The sequence below is a fragment of the Schistocerca gregaria genome, chromosome 8, assembly GCF_023897955.1.
Source record: "Schistocerca gregaria isolate iqSchGreg1 chromosome 8, iqSchGreg1.2, whole genome shotgun sequence".
Classification (NCBI taxonomy): Eukaryota; Metazoa; Arthropoda; class Insecta; order Orthoptera; family Acrididae; genus Schistocerca; species Schistocerca gregaria.
Window position 1 is genome coordinate 243,348,672 of NC_064927.1, and position 15,975 is coordinate 243,364,646.

Genomic DNA, 15,975 nt, shown 5'->3' on the forward strand with positions numbered 1-15,975 from the left:
ACAACAGTCAGTGTGGATGCACATCTACGTTCAACCTCCAGAGGGAATCCAAAAGTAACAAGCACGGAGGATGTGGTTGGGGAGCTAGGGATAAATGGTGATCATAGGTGGGTGTACGAGTCAGCCAAGGAGGGTGCCGAGATATCTGCTTATTTGCAGTTAACACTACGCACAGGTAAAACAGCAGTTAACACAACTGCCTAGTAAGTAGGAGGTCCTTGGTTCGAGTTCTGGTCCGCCACACATTTTCACTCAGCGACACTGATCTTGCAGTGCAGCTGATATCATTAGTTTCTGCCCTTTCCTTTCTCCCCCTCCACCGTCAGTTTACATTATATGTATCACAACTCTGAATTCCACATGATGTCTGTTCCTTCGGACATATCTGAAAGAACAGACACCATGCATTCATATAAGGGCTGAAGCTGGGTGTCAATTCCACAGGACTGTGAAAAAGGCTGCTTTAGAATTACATAGATCCATACAGAGAAGATGCTCAAGTATATAAAACTGGGTAATGCATCTGTAAATGAAATTATGGAAAAGACATAGTGCAGTCAGTTCTTCAGTAGACATTGGAAAAATTCAGAGGCACAGTACTAGGCTTATGCTAGATTAGTATAATCCATATCTAACATAAATTAAAAAGAATCTTAGGAGAAAAGGTGACATTGATCTCAGTGGGTAAATTAAAAAGAATCTTAGGAGAAAAGGTGGCATTGATCTCAGTGGGTAAATTTAAAGAATCAGTATTCGAGGAAGTGTCTCTATATCTACATCTACAGCCATACTCCGCAAGCCACCTGTCAGTGTGTGGCGGAGGGTACCCTGAGTACCTCTATCGGTTCTCCCTTCTATTCCAGTCTAGTATTGTACGTGGAAAGAAGGATTGTCGGTATGCTTCTGTGTGGGCTCTAATCTCTCTGATTTTATCCTCATCGTCTCTTCGCGAGATATACGTAGGAGGGAGCAATATACTGCTTGACTCTTCGGTGAAGGTATGTTCTCGAAATCTTAACAAAAGCCCGTACCGAGCTACTGAGCGTCTCTCCTGCAGAGTCTTCCACTGGAGTTTATCTATCATCTCCGTAACGCTTTTGCGATTACTAAATGATCCTGTAACGAAGCGAGCTGCTCTCCGTTGGATCTTCTCTATCTCTTCTATCAACCCTATCTGGTGCGGATCCCACACTGCTGAGCAGTATTCAAGCAGTGGGCGAACAAGCGTATTGTAACCTACTTCCTTTGTTGTCAGATTGCATTTCATTACGATTCTTCCAATGAATCTCAGTCTGGTATCTGCTTTACCGACGATCAACTTTATATGATCATTCCATTTTAAATCACTCCTAATGCGTACTCCCAGATGATTTATGGAATTAACTGCTTCCAGTTGCTGACCTGCTATTTTGTAGCTAAATGATAAGGGACCTATCTTTCTATGTATTCGCATCACATTACACTTGTCTACATTGAGATTCAATTGCCATTCCGTGCACCATGCGTCAATTCGCTGCAGATCCTCCTGCATTTCAGTACAATTTTTCATTGTTGCAACCTCTCAATACACCACAGCATCATCTGCAAAAAGCTTTAGTGAACTTCCGATGTCATCCACCAGGTCATTTATGTATATTGTGAATAGCAACGGTCCTATGGCACTCCCCTGCGGCACACCTGAAATCACTCTTACTTCAGAAGACTTCTCTCCATTGAGAATGACATGCTGCATTCTGTTATCTAGGAACTCCTCAATCCAATCACACAATTGATATGATAGTCCGTATGCTCTTACTTTGTTCATTAAACGACTGTGGGGAACTGTGTCAAACGCCTTGCGGAAGTCAAGAAACACGGCATCTACCTGTGAACCCGTGTCTAAGGCCCTCTGAGTCTCGTGGACGAATAGCGCGAGCTGGGTTTCACACGACCGTCTTTTTCGAAACCCATGCTGCTTCCTACAGAGTAGATTTCTAGTCTCCAGAAAAGACATTATACTCGAACATAATACGTGTTCCAAAATTCTACAACTGATCGACGTTAGAGATATAGGTCTATAGTTCTGCACATCTGTTTGACGTCCCTTCTTGAAAACAGGGATGACCTGTGCCCTTTTCGAATCCTTTGGAACGCTTCGCTCTTCTAGTGACCTACGGTACACCGCTGCAATAAGGGGGGCAAGTTCCTTCGCGTACTCTGTGTAAAATCGAACTGTTATCCCATCAGGACCAGCGGTCTTTCCTCTTTTGAGCGAATTTAATTGTTTCTCTATCCCTCTGTCGTCTATTTCGATATCAACCATTTTGTCAACTGTGCGACAATCTAGAGAAGGAACTACAGTGCAGTCTTCCTCTGTGAAACAGCTTTGGAAGAAGACATTTAGTATTTTGGCCTTTAGTCTGTCATCCTCTGTTTCAGTACCATTTTGGTCACAGAGTGTCTGGACATTTTATTTTGATCCACCTACCACTTTGACATAGGACCAAAATTTCTTAGGATTTTCTGCCAAGTCAGTACATAGAACTTTACTTTCGAATTCATTGAAAGCCTCTCGCAGAGCCCTCCTCACACTACATTTCGCTTCGCGTAATTTTTGTTTGTCTGCAAGGCTTTGGCTATGTTATGTTTGCTGTGAAGTTCCCTTTGCTTCCACAGCAGTTTTCTAACTCGGTTGTTGTACCATGGTGGCTCTTTCCAATCTCTTACAATCTTGCTTGGCACATACTCATCTAACACATATTGTACGATGGTTTTGAACTTTGTCCACTGATCCTCAACACTATCTGTACTTGAGACAAAATTTTTGTGTTGAGCCGTCAGGTACTCTGTAATCTGCTTTTTGTCACTTTTGCTAAACAGAAAAATCTTCCTACCTTTTTTAATATTTCTATTTTCAGCTCAAATCATCAATGCAGTAACCGCTTTATGATCGCTGATTCCCTGTTCTGCATTAACTGATTCAAATAGTTCGGGTCTGTTTGTCACCAGAAGGTCTAATATGTTATTGCCACGAGTCGGTTCTCTGTTTAACTGCTCAAGGTAGTTTTCAGATAAAGCACTTAAAAATATATCACTGGATTCTTTGTCCCTGCCACCCGTTATGAACATTTGAGTCTCCCAGTCTATATTCGGCAAATTAAAATCTACACCCAGAACTATAACATGGTGGGAAATCTACTCGAAATATTTTCCAAATTATTCTTCAGGTGCTGAGCCACAACAGCTGCTGAGCCCGGGGGCCTATAGAGACATCCAATTACCATGTCTGAGCCTGCTTTAACCGTGACCTTCACCCAAATCATTTCACATTTCGGATCTCCGTCAATTTCCTTCGATACTATTGCACTTCTTATCGCTATAAACACGTCTCCCCCTTCACTGTCCAGCCTGTCTCTGTGGTATACATTCCAATCTGAGTTTAGGATTTCATTACTGTTTACATGTGGTTTCAGCCAACTATCTGTTGTGACCGTTTATTAATGAGAGCAGTTCTGGGACCTTTCTATAGACTCTCCTGCAGTTTACTATTAGCACATTGATATTGTTATTCCCTGTTGCATTTTGCCTACTCCTGCCGTGCCGCGTCTCAGGAGGCGTCTTGTCGGGCCTAGGGAGGGAATTCTCTAACCTAAAAAAACCCCATGTGCACTCCACACGTACTCCGCTACCCTCGTAGCCGCTTCCGGCGTGTAGTGCACGCCTGACCTATTCAGGGGGACCCTACATTTCTCCACCCGATAGCGGAGGTCGAGAAACTTGCACCCCAGCTCTCCGCAGAATCATCTGAGCCTCTGGTTTAAGCCTTCCACTCGGCTCCAAACTAGAGGACGCGATCGGTTCTGGGAATGATACTACAAATAGTTAGCTCTGATTCCACCCCGCGAGCAAGGCTTTCCGCCTTCACCTACTCCGCCAACCGCCTGTACAAACTGAGGATGACCTCTGAACCCCTGATGGCAGGAGTCACTGGTGCCGACATGAGCAACAATTTGCAGTCGGGTGCACCCAGTACTCTCTATCGCCGCCGGTAGGGCCTCCTCCACATCTCGGATGAGACCCCCCGGCAAGCAGACAGAGTGAACACTGGCCTTCTTCCCCGACCTTTCCACTATATCCCTAAGGGGCTCCATCACCCGCCTAACGTTGGAGCTCCCAATAACTAATAAACCCCTCTCCCCCGTGTGCCTGCTCGGACCTTGCTGAAGGTCAATATACTGCTGTGTCCATCATATATCTTGCTTAGGCATTGTACGAACAAGGTAAGAGAGATCAGGGTGTATACCAAATAGTATATACACTTCTTGCTTACCTGAGTACAAGTTGATTTTTCCGCTTTTGCACGATTTTACCCGACTATCCAGCTGCAATATGCAGTGTAGCAGCATTCCAGTCACTTTGATCATAGGAACAACATTCCTTGACATATTCCACATTCCTTGGAGCTGTTTCCCCATTTTTCCTTGTCTATTTTTAGCATTTTCTGTCACTAAGGCAGCTAATTTACTTTCAGTTGACATATATGCATTTGTGGAATAGGACAGATTGGATTTCAGAGGGATAAGTTAGATGTCACAAGAAGTGAAATATGAGATAAGTGTTTCCACAATTACTGATATTCTAAAATTTCTTCCAGGATTCCAAGTACTCAAGGGCATGAAATAAGTAAAAAATGGTTCTACTAAGAAATTTCACAATGAAGTGGGAGGAGTTGGCTATTAATAAATCCCTTAAGCTCCTATTAAATTGTACTTTATTGGTAGCTAACATTTTTGCGGTTATAGAAAGTTATTAAAAATTTTTGTTCCTTGCTAAGCAGCACCTTTATGGGCCAAATTAAATGACCTCAGTTCTTTATGCAGATTGTTCTACTGCCCATAACTGAGTCTGTGACCTGATCTATTGGTCTGAAAGAGAGAGAAATCAGTTATGTCATTAAGGGACAAATATAACAATAAGCAGTAATTAGCATATTCAGTTCTCGAATTCACACCACAACACTCTGAAAATTTTAGTATGGCTTAATGAATTGCTTTTAAATGTGACAACATATACAGTAATAAATGAAAGAAAGCAGGTACGCCAGCTTCTCTATTTTTAAGTATGAAAACACTAATGTCTCAATTAAAAATTTCATTTGGTGTTTCAGCAATGCTGCATAGTTTGGGACTTAGGGAAGGGATTACTCACAAATTAAAGCTCAATAAGATACGTTCAGATAATGCACTTGCTAACATATACTTTATGAAAGAATTTTGGTTTGAGTTCCTATTAACATATGGTTTCCATTTGTCAGTCATGTTCACTGGCATTATGTTTACCTATAAGAGAAACAATTTTGTATATGAAACTTCCTGGCAGATTAAAACTGTGTGCCGGACTTAGACTTGAACTTGGGACCTTTGCCTTGCCCGCGAAAGGCAAAGATCCCGAGTTCAAGTCTCGGTCCGATGCACAGTTTTAATCTGCCAGAAAGTTCCATATCAGTGCACACTCCGCTGTAGAGTGAAAATTTCATTCTAATTTTGTATATGATCAACCTTTGCAAGGAACTGCGAATCATTATCTTACTTTATATTCTTTTACTAGATTTCCTAAACACTGGAGTCACTTACTAAATACAAATAGTCCTTCACTAAAAATATATTGAATGAACAATTCCTTCTAGGCCATTTCTCTATGCATTTGGGGATAAACAAATAAAATAGCACCATTTGAACAAACTATCACAGAAGAAGATCATGTTATTGAGATAACATTTACATAATGACCACAGCTTCTCTTAAAAAATAGTGAAAAACAAATGGCAACCATCAATTACCGAATACAGTACACTCCTGATTATTTGGGGTAATGTGGGGGAGAAGATGCATGAATAATGGAAAATCACGAGTAATTGAGATGTTTCGTATAATGTATTCTTTGATCAAAAGTTTATCCAAGTTGTATGCATAGGTACTGTAGGCTTGTTTATTTCTTAAAATAGTTTGTGGTGTTGGTCTGCTTCTGAGAGGAGCTGACATTTTTTTGTACTGTGTTCAAATTTTTCTTGCAGCAATAATATCATTGTACTGAAACACCCTCTGGCCCATATGACCCAAGAAATTATCAACACACCACAATGTAATACAACAACTGACAAGGTCATTCTCTTCATCCCAAATTTCACATTCACTATCCTCTTCTTTGTTTTGTTATGAAGCAGCAGTCAACATTTCAGTGTCACTCATGTAATGAAAGCTGTGTGTATCATTGTACTGAAACACCCTCTGGCCCATATAACCCAGGAAACTATCAACACACCACAATGTGGTACAACAACTGACAAGGTTACTCTCTTCATCCCCAATTTCACATTCACTATCCTCTTCTTTGTTTTGTTGTGAAGCAGCAGTCAGCATTTCAGTGTCACTCATGTAATGGAAGCTGTGCCACAGGGGCTATCTTCAGCCACTCATTCAAGTTTTCTTCATCAACATCTTCAAAACCATTGAAACCCATTACCAGATTCATTATTTGTGCAGTTGTTATTTCTTCATCACTGAAACCTTGAAAGACACTTTCTTCCAGATCTGAAAGAGTTTCCCTTCCTAATTGAACTGGCGTATCTTGCCAAACTTCCTGCCAGGCATGAGGAATCCCATGTTTAGCATCTACAATATGTCCATTTCTTTCAGAATACCATGAAATCATCCTCACCAATCAGCATTCTCACTAGACCAGTACAGTACAGTAGAGCCATTTTACCAGTGCTATTATGCTTTGATCCATTGGCAGTCACATTAGGAGGTAAAAACTTATTTACGATGAAACCATCATCAGATGCAAGATTCATCTCATCGGGGTTTGAAGGGGCATTATTAAGCAATACAACAGCCTTGTGTGGCAATTTTTACTACCCATCCATGCTCCTTTTTGGTCATAACAATGCACAGGGAGAGCCTTAGTTGCAATATCCTTGAGTGCTTGAGGGTTTTTTGATTTTCCAGCCACTATTAATTCCATTTTGCGGGTCCCAGAAGCATTAGCAATGCTCACAATTGAACTGTTTTCTTTGTTTTTTTTTTTTTTTTTTTTTTTTTTAGATGACCTACAGTCAGGAGTACAAACTTAGCTCTTAAAAGCAACATTTCTGTTTGGTAGACTCTTCCAGTATTTTTTATTATTTATTTATTTATTTCGTGTTCTGGTGATCCATGCTGTGAATACATCACAGGATATGGAATGTGTCAGTTTTACAAACTTTTTATGGTATTTTGTAAGTATTGCTATTATTCATATTAAAATTATATGGCTTAGATTAACATTACAATTTAAAATCACAAAAAAATAAATGTTACAAAGTTAAGTATTACAGACTCTATACACGTACATACAGAAAATATACTACTGAAAACTGAAGATGTTTACAAGTAATAGATATACAGGATCACAAATGAAGAGTGGGAAATGTATCTGAGACTTATCCGTACAGGTACTAGGGTACTATTCATCGTGGTTCAGGAACTCTTCTATAGTATAAAATGACCCTTGCAATAGGAACTGCCTTAAGCTTTTCTTAAACGAGAACTCATCATCTACTAAACACTTAATTTGTGAAGGGAGGGCATTAAAAATCTTACAACCACTGAAGTGGACCCCCTTCTATACCTTACTCAGGTTTGCATGCTCATAGTGGATATCATCTTTTTTTCTAGTATCATGATTATGATAAACACTATTAGGTTTGAAGAGGGGCTTTTTTTTCCCTTATGAAACACATCAAGGAAAATATATATTGTGCAATGGATGTGAAGATTTGAAGTTCTTTAAAAAGATTTCTGCATGTGGCTCTAGGGTGGGCTCCACTCATGATTCTTATGGCTCTTTTCTGTGCAGATAGCACTTTCCTAGCAAGTGGCTGATTTCCCCAGAATATGATTCCATATGCCATAATGGCATGAAAATAACCATAATAAGCTGATTTACTGGTTTCCGTATTTCTGTAAGAGCAGATAATGCGTAAAGCATAAGTTGCCGAATTCAGCCTTTTGTAGAGATCCAAGATGTGGTTTGACCAGTTTAGTTTGCTATCTATATGTAAGCCAAGGTACTTTGTACTATCGACCTTAGCTATCTGCATGTCACCTAGTTTTTGTTCTTGTTCATCTTCTTTAGAGACTCTCTGAAACTGGACATAGTTTGTTTTACTGTGATTAATAGAAAGACCATTTACATTAAACCAGTTCACAATATCACTAAAAACCTTATTAGCTGTCACCTCAAGTTCATCCACTGAGCTATCAACCAGTAGCATAGTGTCATCAGCAAAGATGGTGAATTTACAAAAATCTGTACATAGAGGAATATCATTAATAAAAATAATAAAAAGTAGGGGGCCCAGAATGGAGCCTTGAGGCACTCCACAGGTGATTGTTCCCCATTCCGATGATGCTGATGCACCTTCTTGACTATCCAGTACAACTTTCTGTTTTCTGTTTGAAAGATAAGAATGGAGCCACTTCCCTGCTGCCCCACTTATGCCTAGATATGAAGCTTTATGCAAAAGTATTTGGTGACTGACGCAGTCAAACGCTTTTGAGAGGTCACAAAATATTCCAATTATCTTCATCTTTTTGTTGATGGACTCCAAAACATTGGCAGCAAATGCAAATATTGCATCTTCTGTTGATAACCCCTTCTGAAATCCAAACTGACTTCTACTGATGATCTTATATTCAATGAGGTGATTAACAATCCTGGCATGCATTAGTTTCTCTAAAACCTTAGAAAAACTCATCAGTAGTGAGATTGGCCGATAGTTAGCAGTATCTGCCTTATCTCCCTTTTTATACAGAGGTTTCACAACTGCATACTTAAGTCTTTCAGGCACTATTCCTTGCTTAAGTGACGCATCAAAAATGTGGCAAAGGATTCTACTTAAGTGGCCGCAGCAGTATTTTAATAATTTGCTAGATATGTTGTCAACTCCAGTGGAGTTTTTACTTTTCAGGGATCTAATTATTCTTTCAATTTCTGGAATAGTGACTGTTGTTATTTTGATTTGTGGTACTGTGCCAGGTACGCTGGCTTGCAGAAAACTAATGGCTTGATTTATGGAGCCTTGCGATCCAATTTGTTCTGTTACTGTTAAAAAATGTTTGTTGAACATAACAGCAACTGTTTTTGGATCACTAACAATATGATCTTGATTTTTTATTTGAATATTTTCACTGTGAACTGCACTTTTCCTCATTTCCTTCTTTACAAAATTCCAAATAGTTTTTACTTTATTGTTCGAGTTATCAATTTCTGCCTTTAAGAACATTTTTGTCCGTATTATATAAATTTGGTTTGATGTGAAATTCTCTTCTTCCACAAATTTATGGAACTCTTCCCAGAAGGAACCAGCTGCCACAGCATTTGAACTAGCCTCTCTCCCTGCACAGAAAGTTTGCAAATGCCATCACTTGTTTGAGTCTGGTTAGCCAACCAGACGATGCATTAAATTCTCCCTTTAACTCTAGAGCTTCATAAAAAGATATAGCTTTCTTGGCATACATTGTACCTAAAGCAATAACATCTTCTGCTAGTTGTGGCTAAACCACTGCATGAGAACTGCATCTAATTCATCAGAGGTAGATAGATCTTTTTATGCTTTTTCCTGACAAAATTCTGTATTTTCTGCTTATTCTTTTTAATTTCACAAGGAGTTTGAATTCCAATACCATAATCAGCACTTTGTATTTTAGCAGTTTCCCCCTTCTCAGATCTTTTATTAATTCTAACTTTTGTTTTAATGTCAACACATGTCTCATTTCTCTATCCTCTCTTTATCAAATTTCTTCTAACTTGCTTTGTTGATACTCACATGCCAATAACAACAGAAAACTGAGTTTGTTTTCAGTTATACTGAACAGACTGGCTGATAACAATGAAATGGCACTTTGTTGTCACACAGCCTCCTAAACAATAGAATTGGCAGTCATTGCCATGGGGTGAGTTGCTTATTGCCATTTGCTAGAGAAAAATAATCAGCAAACTGGATACCCAGATTAATAATTAATTGTGAGTACACTGTATTTGATATAATTAATCCTATGGCAGATATTATGTCATACAATGCATATTCCTTTAAATGTAATTAGCATGTCACAGTATATCTGAAGGCTTACAATACACAATTTCACTTTAGAGCGTGGAACGTGAAGAGGCAACATTGGGTGCACAGTTGCTGGACCTTCCTAGGACCTTGCACTTCGAGGATGGTGGTGGACCCCTCATACTGAGCCTTGAAGATGTTGGACCTGGCTGGCACAGCAAACCACAAGCTGGACATCAGGTGAGATATAGTACCCTAGATTTCTATTTTATGTACGCTATGCATATATTTTGTGAGGATCTGAAGTGCTTTCTGATAGCACATTATAAAGCACGTCGACAGTTCAGGTTTCTGTCTTGCTACCCAAATTCATATTTTCCGTGTTTTAATTAAACTACCCCTGGAATATGCGGAGATAGTGCCCTTTAAAAGGACATTGCTAATTTCCTTCCTTGTTCTTCCTTAATTTGAGCTTATGTTTCATCTCTAATGACCTTATCATTGACAGGACTTTAAATCGTTTCCTTCATAAAGCATTAATATGGACATTACCAGAAAAAATTTGTAAAATAATTTTAATCCTGCATTGTAAAAACTTCTTTGTCCATTTTAAACCTGTTTGCAGTGTCACATTCTTCTTTGATAGTTTTAGAACATAGTTAATTTAAAATTATACTATTATTTCCCAAAATCTGAGTTAGTGCTCAATAGCTTCTTTTTATGCTTCACGCTTTCTCTAAACAGTGAGAGGTTGCCTGTTTTCTCTTGCCATAAAGTGAGATTTATTCATCTGGTGCACTTTTGTCACATGTTCTGCAAAGAGAACAGTCATAGGTAGATTTAAGATTTTTAGAAAAATAATTATATATGATGTGTTATTCATATCTCTGTTTCAGGAGATACCGTTCCAGCATGTGTGGAACCCAAGTCATGGCCACTTGCACTGCTCATTCTCACTGGAACGCTCAACAGTGCCACAACAGCCATTGTCACTCTCAGTAGCAGCATGCCAGCAGGGTAACAACAGCAAAGTTGTCCTAAGGGTGCAGCCTGACCTTGGTGCAGTGCCCCTAACCCCTGGCCTCACCACTCTGACTGTCACTACAAGCAGTGGTTGCAGCTCTCTGAGGTCATCCCCAGCTAGTGCTTCACATTCGCCCTTCAGGTACACATATTAATTGTATCCATTATATCCTTTTACAATGCACTGAGATTGCACTGTGAGTACTAGCAATATTATGTGGTAATTACAGGTGCAAACTGTCTGCCAGTTTTGATGGTTTCTTACCCACCAGATTTCACTATATGCCACTGAAAAAACTCAATGATATGTTAATCAAGGTATTCCTAATACCTCACTATTTTGAGTACTTTAGAATAAAACAAAACTAAAAATAACCAGTTAGCTTAATAATTGTGCCACAAAGTCCTAAACTGTATTGACGAACATGTTTGCTGTGTGTAACTAATCAGTGGCACCAAAAATAAAGACAGATACTATGTGGAGTATTTTGAAAGACATCAAATTGAAACTGTTTTTCATGCCATAGTCTTCTTCACACAAAAAGTTGTTATGTTATTGCTTGGCACCAGCTGAGCAAAGAAAAATGAGTGTAAGAAGAACAGTGAGAGAAGCGTTCAATGACTTTTAAAGTAAAATTTTGTCAACCAATCTGAGTAAAAATCCTAAAAATAAAAAATGAGTTTGTTTTTTCATACCACATGTCAATGTGGTATTCAGATTGTTCCCACATTTCAGTGTGCATGTCTTGAGTTACAGCTTCCACAGTTGCTGTTATGTGATGTCGCAGTTCATTCATTGTTGTTAGTAACAGACACACATTGATTCTTTTATAAATCTCCACAAGAAATAATCACATACAGTCAAGTCTGATGACCTTGGAGGCCAGTAATGTAAGGCTGAATAATTTGGTCGAGTGCAACCAATCCATTGTCCAGTAATCTTTTTATTCAAAATTTCTCACACTTCCAGATGCCATTGTGGCAGTGCCCTATCCTGCTGGTAAATGAAGGACAGCAAATGGATTTCTGCGAACTCCTTGTGAAACTATGGTGGATGCATTTGACGTCTGTGTCAGATACTCAGGGACGGCCTTGCAATTTGTCTTTACTCAAACAATCTGTTTCTCTGAATTGTTCATGCCATCATCTAATGCTCTGTACTGTAAGAGAATCCACTGATACCTAGTACAAACATCACACTCAGCAGTTATGACTGACACACACTGTGCAAAATGTAGAACAAAAAGAGTTTTTATTGTCAGGACACCATTTTTACTGATGTTATCTAGCAGGAACCATGTAAAACTCAAGAGTTTTCTCTTTCCAAAAATCTGTTGTTCATGCATATATCTCAAATAATGTAATAGTTATGATTTCCTAAATTGGATTATTCTTTCTGATACATCATTTATACCTAGTGACAGGAAAAAAGTGCAGACCATTCCCATTTTTAAGAAGAGCCATAGGGCATATGTTCATAATTATAGTCCATATATCATTGACGTCAGTCAATTGTAGAATTATGGAACATCTTTTATGTTCAAGAATTATTATACTTTTTGGACAACAAAAACCTCCTCTATTGAGTGTCTATCCTAAGAGTCGTCACTTGCATTTTAGCTGGTGTTTCAGCAGATATTCACAATTTCATTTCTGGATTGTGCAGCTGGAGTCAGCCCAGACAATTACTGCTCATCATGTCTTTCACCGTGATGCTCAGTATCAACAGAAAGTGTTGGTTTGAAAATTATTTTTAAGGCATAATTTTACATGCCCATTCGATTGAGTACTACAAAATTAGTCTAATACAACATTCATTTTATCAATATGTACTAACAGGGGGTAATAAAACATGAAGGATAAACAGCAATGCAGCAGTAACTCAGCAGCACTCCATGCTTGGCTGTAGCAGGGCACTGCTGTCACTGCTGGACTACTGGTTATTCTTGGAGTTTTATGGTCACTATTAACACATATTAATAAAACAAATATTCCACTAAACTAATCTTGGACCACTCTTCAATGGACACATAAAATTCCGCTCTCAAAACATTTTATTTGTAATGAGAATAGACTAACATTTTCCGTCAACACTGGTTGACACGTGAAAAATGAGATGAGCACTACTTGTTTGCACTGACTCTAGCTATACAACTCAAAAATTAAATTGCAAATATCCGCTGGAATTCCACAGAAAATGTCTGATGACTTTTTGGAGAGACATCCTGTAAAAAAAGCAAAGGTCTCAAGTTTGAGCCTCAGTTTGCAACACAGTTTTAATCTGCCAGGAAGTTTCAAGTCAGTGCACATTTGGCTGCAGATATTTCATTCTGGAAACATCCTCCAGGCTGTAGTTAAGCCATGTCTCTGCAATATCCTTTCTTCCAGCACTGCTAGTCTTGAAGGTTTCGCAGGAGAGCTTTTGCAAAGTTTGAGAGGTAGGAGATGAGGTACTGGCAGGAGTAAAGCTGTGCAGATGGGTCATAAGTCGTGCTTGCGTAGCTAAGATAGCTTTGCCCATGAAAGGCAAAGGTTGGGAGTTCAAGTCTCATTTCTGTATAATTTTAAAATGCCAGGAAGTTTCGTATCATTGCACACAATGTGCCAGAGTGAAAATTTCATTCAGCTGACTTTGTTCCTCGATGAGATCCATAAAGCTGTATACAAAAGCCCTGAGTTTGATACCATGTTCCTTGGCTTCAGGAAGGCATTTGACACCAACCCAACTGTCAGTTATTGAAAAATGCTATGAGCTTGTCTAGTATCAGACCAGATTTGCAACTGCATTCAAGACTTCCTTGCAGACATAACTTAACATATCACCCTTAGCAGAACAAGACTGGCAGATGTAAAAGGTAATTTTCAGAATACCCCAAGGAAGTGTGATGGGACTGTTACTGTTTACACAGTTTATAAATGATCTAGTGGAAAGTGTCAGAAGCTATTTAAGACTGTTTTCAGATAATGCAATTGTGTATAAGATAGTACTGATTTGCAGAATGACTTGCAGAGGATTAATGAACAGTACAGGCTCTGGCAGTTCACCCTGAACATGAATAACATATAAGTCACAGAAGGCACAACAAAAAGATTGTCAAGAACTTAGCTTTTGGCCAACAAGGCCTTTGTCAAAAACAGACAAGACAGACACACACACACACACACACACACACACACACACACACACAGATGACAACAATCTCTGGTTCCAGCCACTCAGCATCTCCCCGTTTCATAATACTGTTACATTCCATCCTGGATTTTCCATTGTTTAATGTAACATAACGCACACACATAGTAAAAGAAATCCACTACTATACAACTGCATTATTGATAACAAACTGCTGGAAACAGTATTTACTGTAATATATTGAAGAGTAACTGTCCAGAGCTACATAAAACAAAAGTGGGAAAAGTAGATGCCAGACTCTTCAGAGGAAGAATCTTGAGGAAATATAACTCATCCATGAAGTAGGCCTAAGTAGCTTATATGACACTTTTCCCACCGATTCTTGAGTATTGTTCATCAGTATATGATCTATACCATATAGGAATCCTACGAAAGATAGATAGAGAGAGAGAGACAAGATCCAACAAATGTCACATGTTTGTTTATTCAGAACAAGAGAGTTACAGAGATTCTCAGTGGAATCCAGTGGCAGACATTAGAAAAGAGGCATTGTGTATCATGTAGAGATTTACTATTGAAATTTTGAGAGAACACTTTCCAGGAAGGGTTAACCACAGCCTGGGGGATGTTTCCAGAATGAGATTTTCACTCTGCAGCGGAGTGTGCGCTGATATGAAACTTGCTGGCAGATTAAACCTGTGTGCCCAACCAAGACTCGAACTCGGGACCTTTGCCTTTCGTGGGCAAGAGGCTCTACCATCTGAGCTACCGAAGCACGACTCACGGCCGGTCCTCACAGCTTTACTTCTGCCAGTATCTCATCTCCTACCTTCCAAACTTTACAGAAGCTCTCCTGCAAACTTCTGGAAACATCCCCCAGGCTGTGGCTAAGCCATGTTTCCGCAATATCCTTTCTTTCAGGAGTGCTAGTTCTACAAGGTTCACAGGAGAGCTTCTGTAAAGTTTGGAAGGTAAGAGACGAGATACTGGCAGAAGTAAAGCTGTGAGGACTGGGTGTGAGTCGTGCTTTGGTAGCTCAGATGGTAGAGCACTTGCCCATGAAAGGCAAAGGTCCCAAGTTCGAGTCTCAGTCAGGCACACAGTTTTAATCTGTCAGGAAGTTTCATATCAGCAAACACTCCACTGCAGAGTGAAAATCTCATTCTGGACTTTCCAGGAAGTCAGACTACATATTACTTCCTCCCAAATGCATTTCCCAAAATGACCACGACAAGAAAATTTGAGAAATTAGAGTTAATACAGAGGTTTACTGACAATCATTCTTCCCACTTGTCATTTGTAGATGTAACAGGGTGGGTGGATCAGTTAGTGGTACCAGAAGTTTCCTCTGCCACACCCAATTGGGTAGATTGCCGAGTGTGATGTAGATGTTCTGCAAGGTTAAAAATTGTGGAAGATTCATTAATTCATTCAGTCATATACCATATTCCATTAATTATGAGTACATCATGAAGGAGGGCATTTATGGATGTGAAATCACTCAAGTTATACATTAACTGTCAGAATAAACCACTGAAAATGATGACTAGTGCTAATCTACTTACACTGAAAATTTTGGTTGGTACTTTATATTATGGGAACAGTGGATACTTAAAAAAAGAGTTACTACTCTTCCCCTTGAATTATTCAGATGCTGTTTTTATCTATTACTTCATACTAATAAGTCATTTAATTTCATCGATAGCGGACTACACTGCTACATAGGTCTATGTTCTGGCAACGT

General features: G+C 39.2%; 1 protein-coding gene across 2 annotated transcripts in view; it reads left to right on the top strand.

Moving 5' to 3' along the window:
* Nucleotides 1-15,975, top strand: part of LOC126284394 (netrin receptor UNC5C) — a 1,047,805-nt gene that overhangs the window by 1,020,080 nt on the left and 11,750 nt on the right. For both annotated transcript variants that reach the window (XM_049983291.1, XM_049983290.1), the window contains 2 exons: nt 10,172-10,318; nt 10,975-11,243. In XM_049983291.1, the coding sequence (XP_049839248.1) occupies nt 10,172-10,318; nt 10,975-11,243 (416 nt within the window). The remainder of the gene's footprint in view (nt 1-10,171; nt 10,319-10,974; nt 11,244-15,975) is intronic.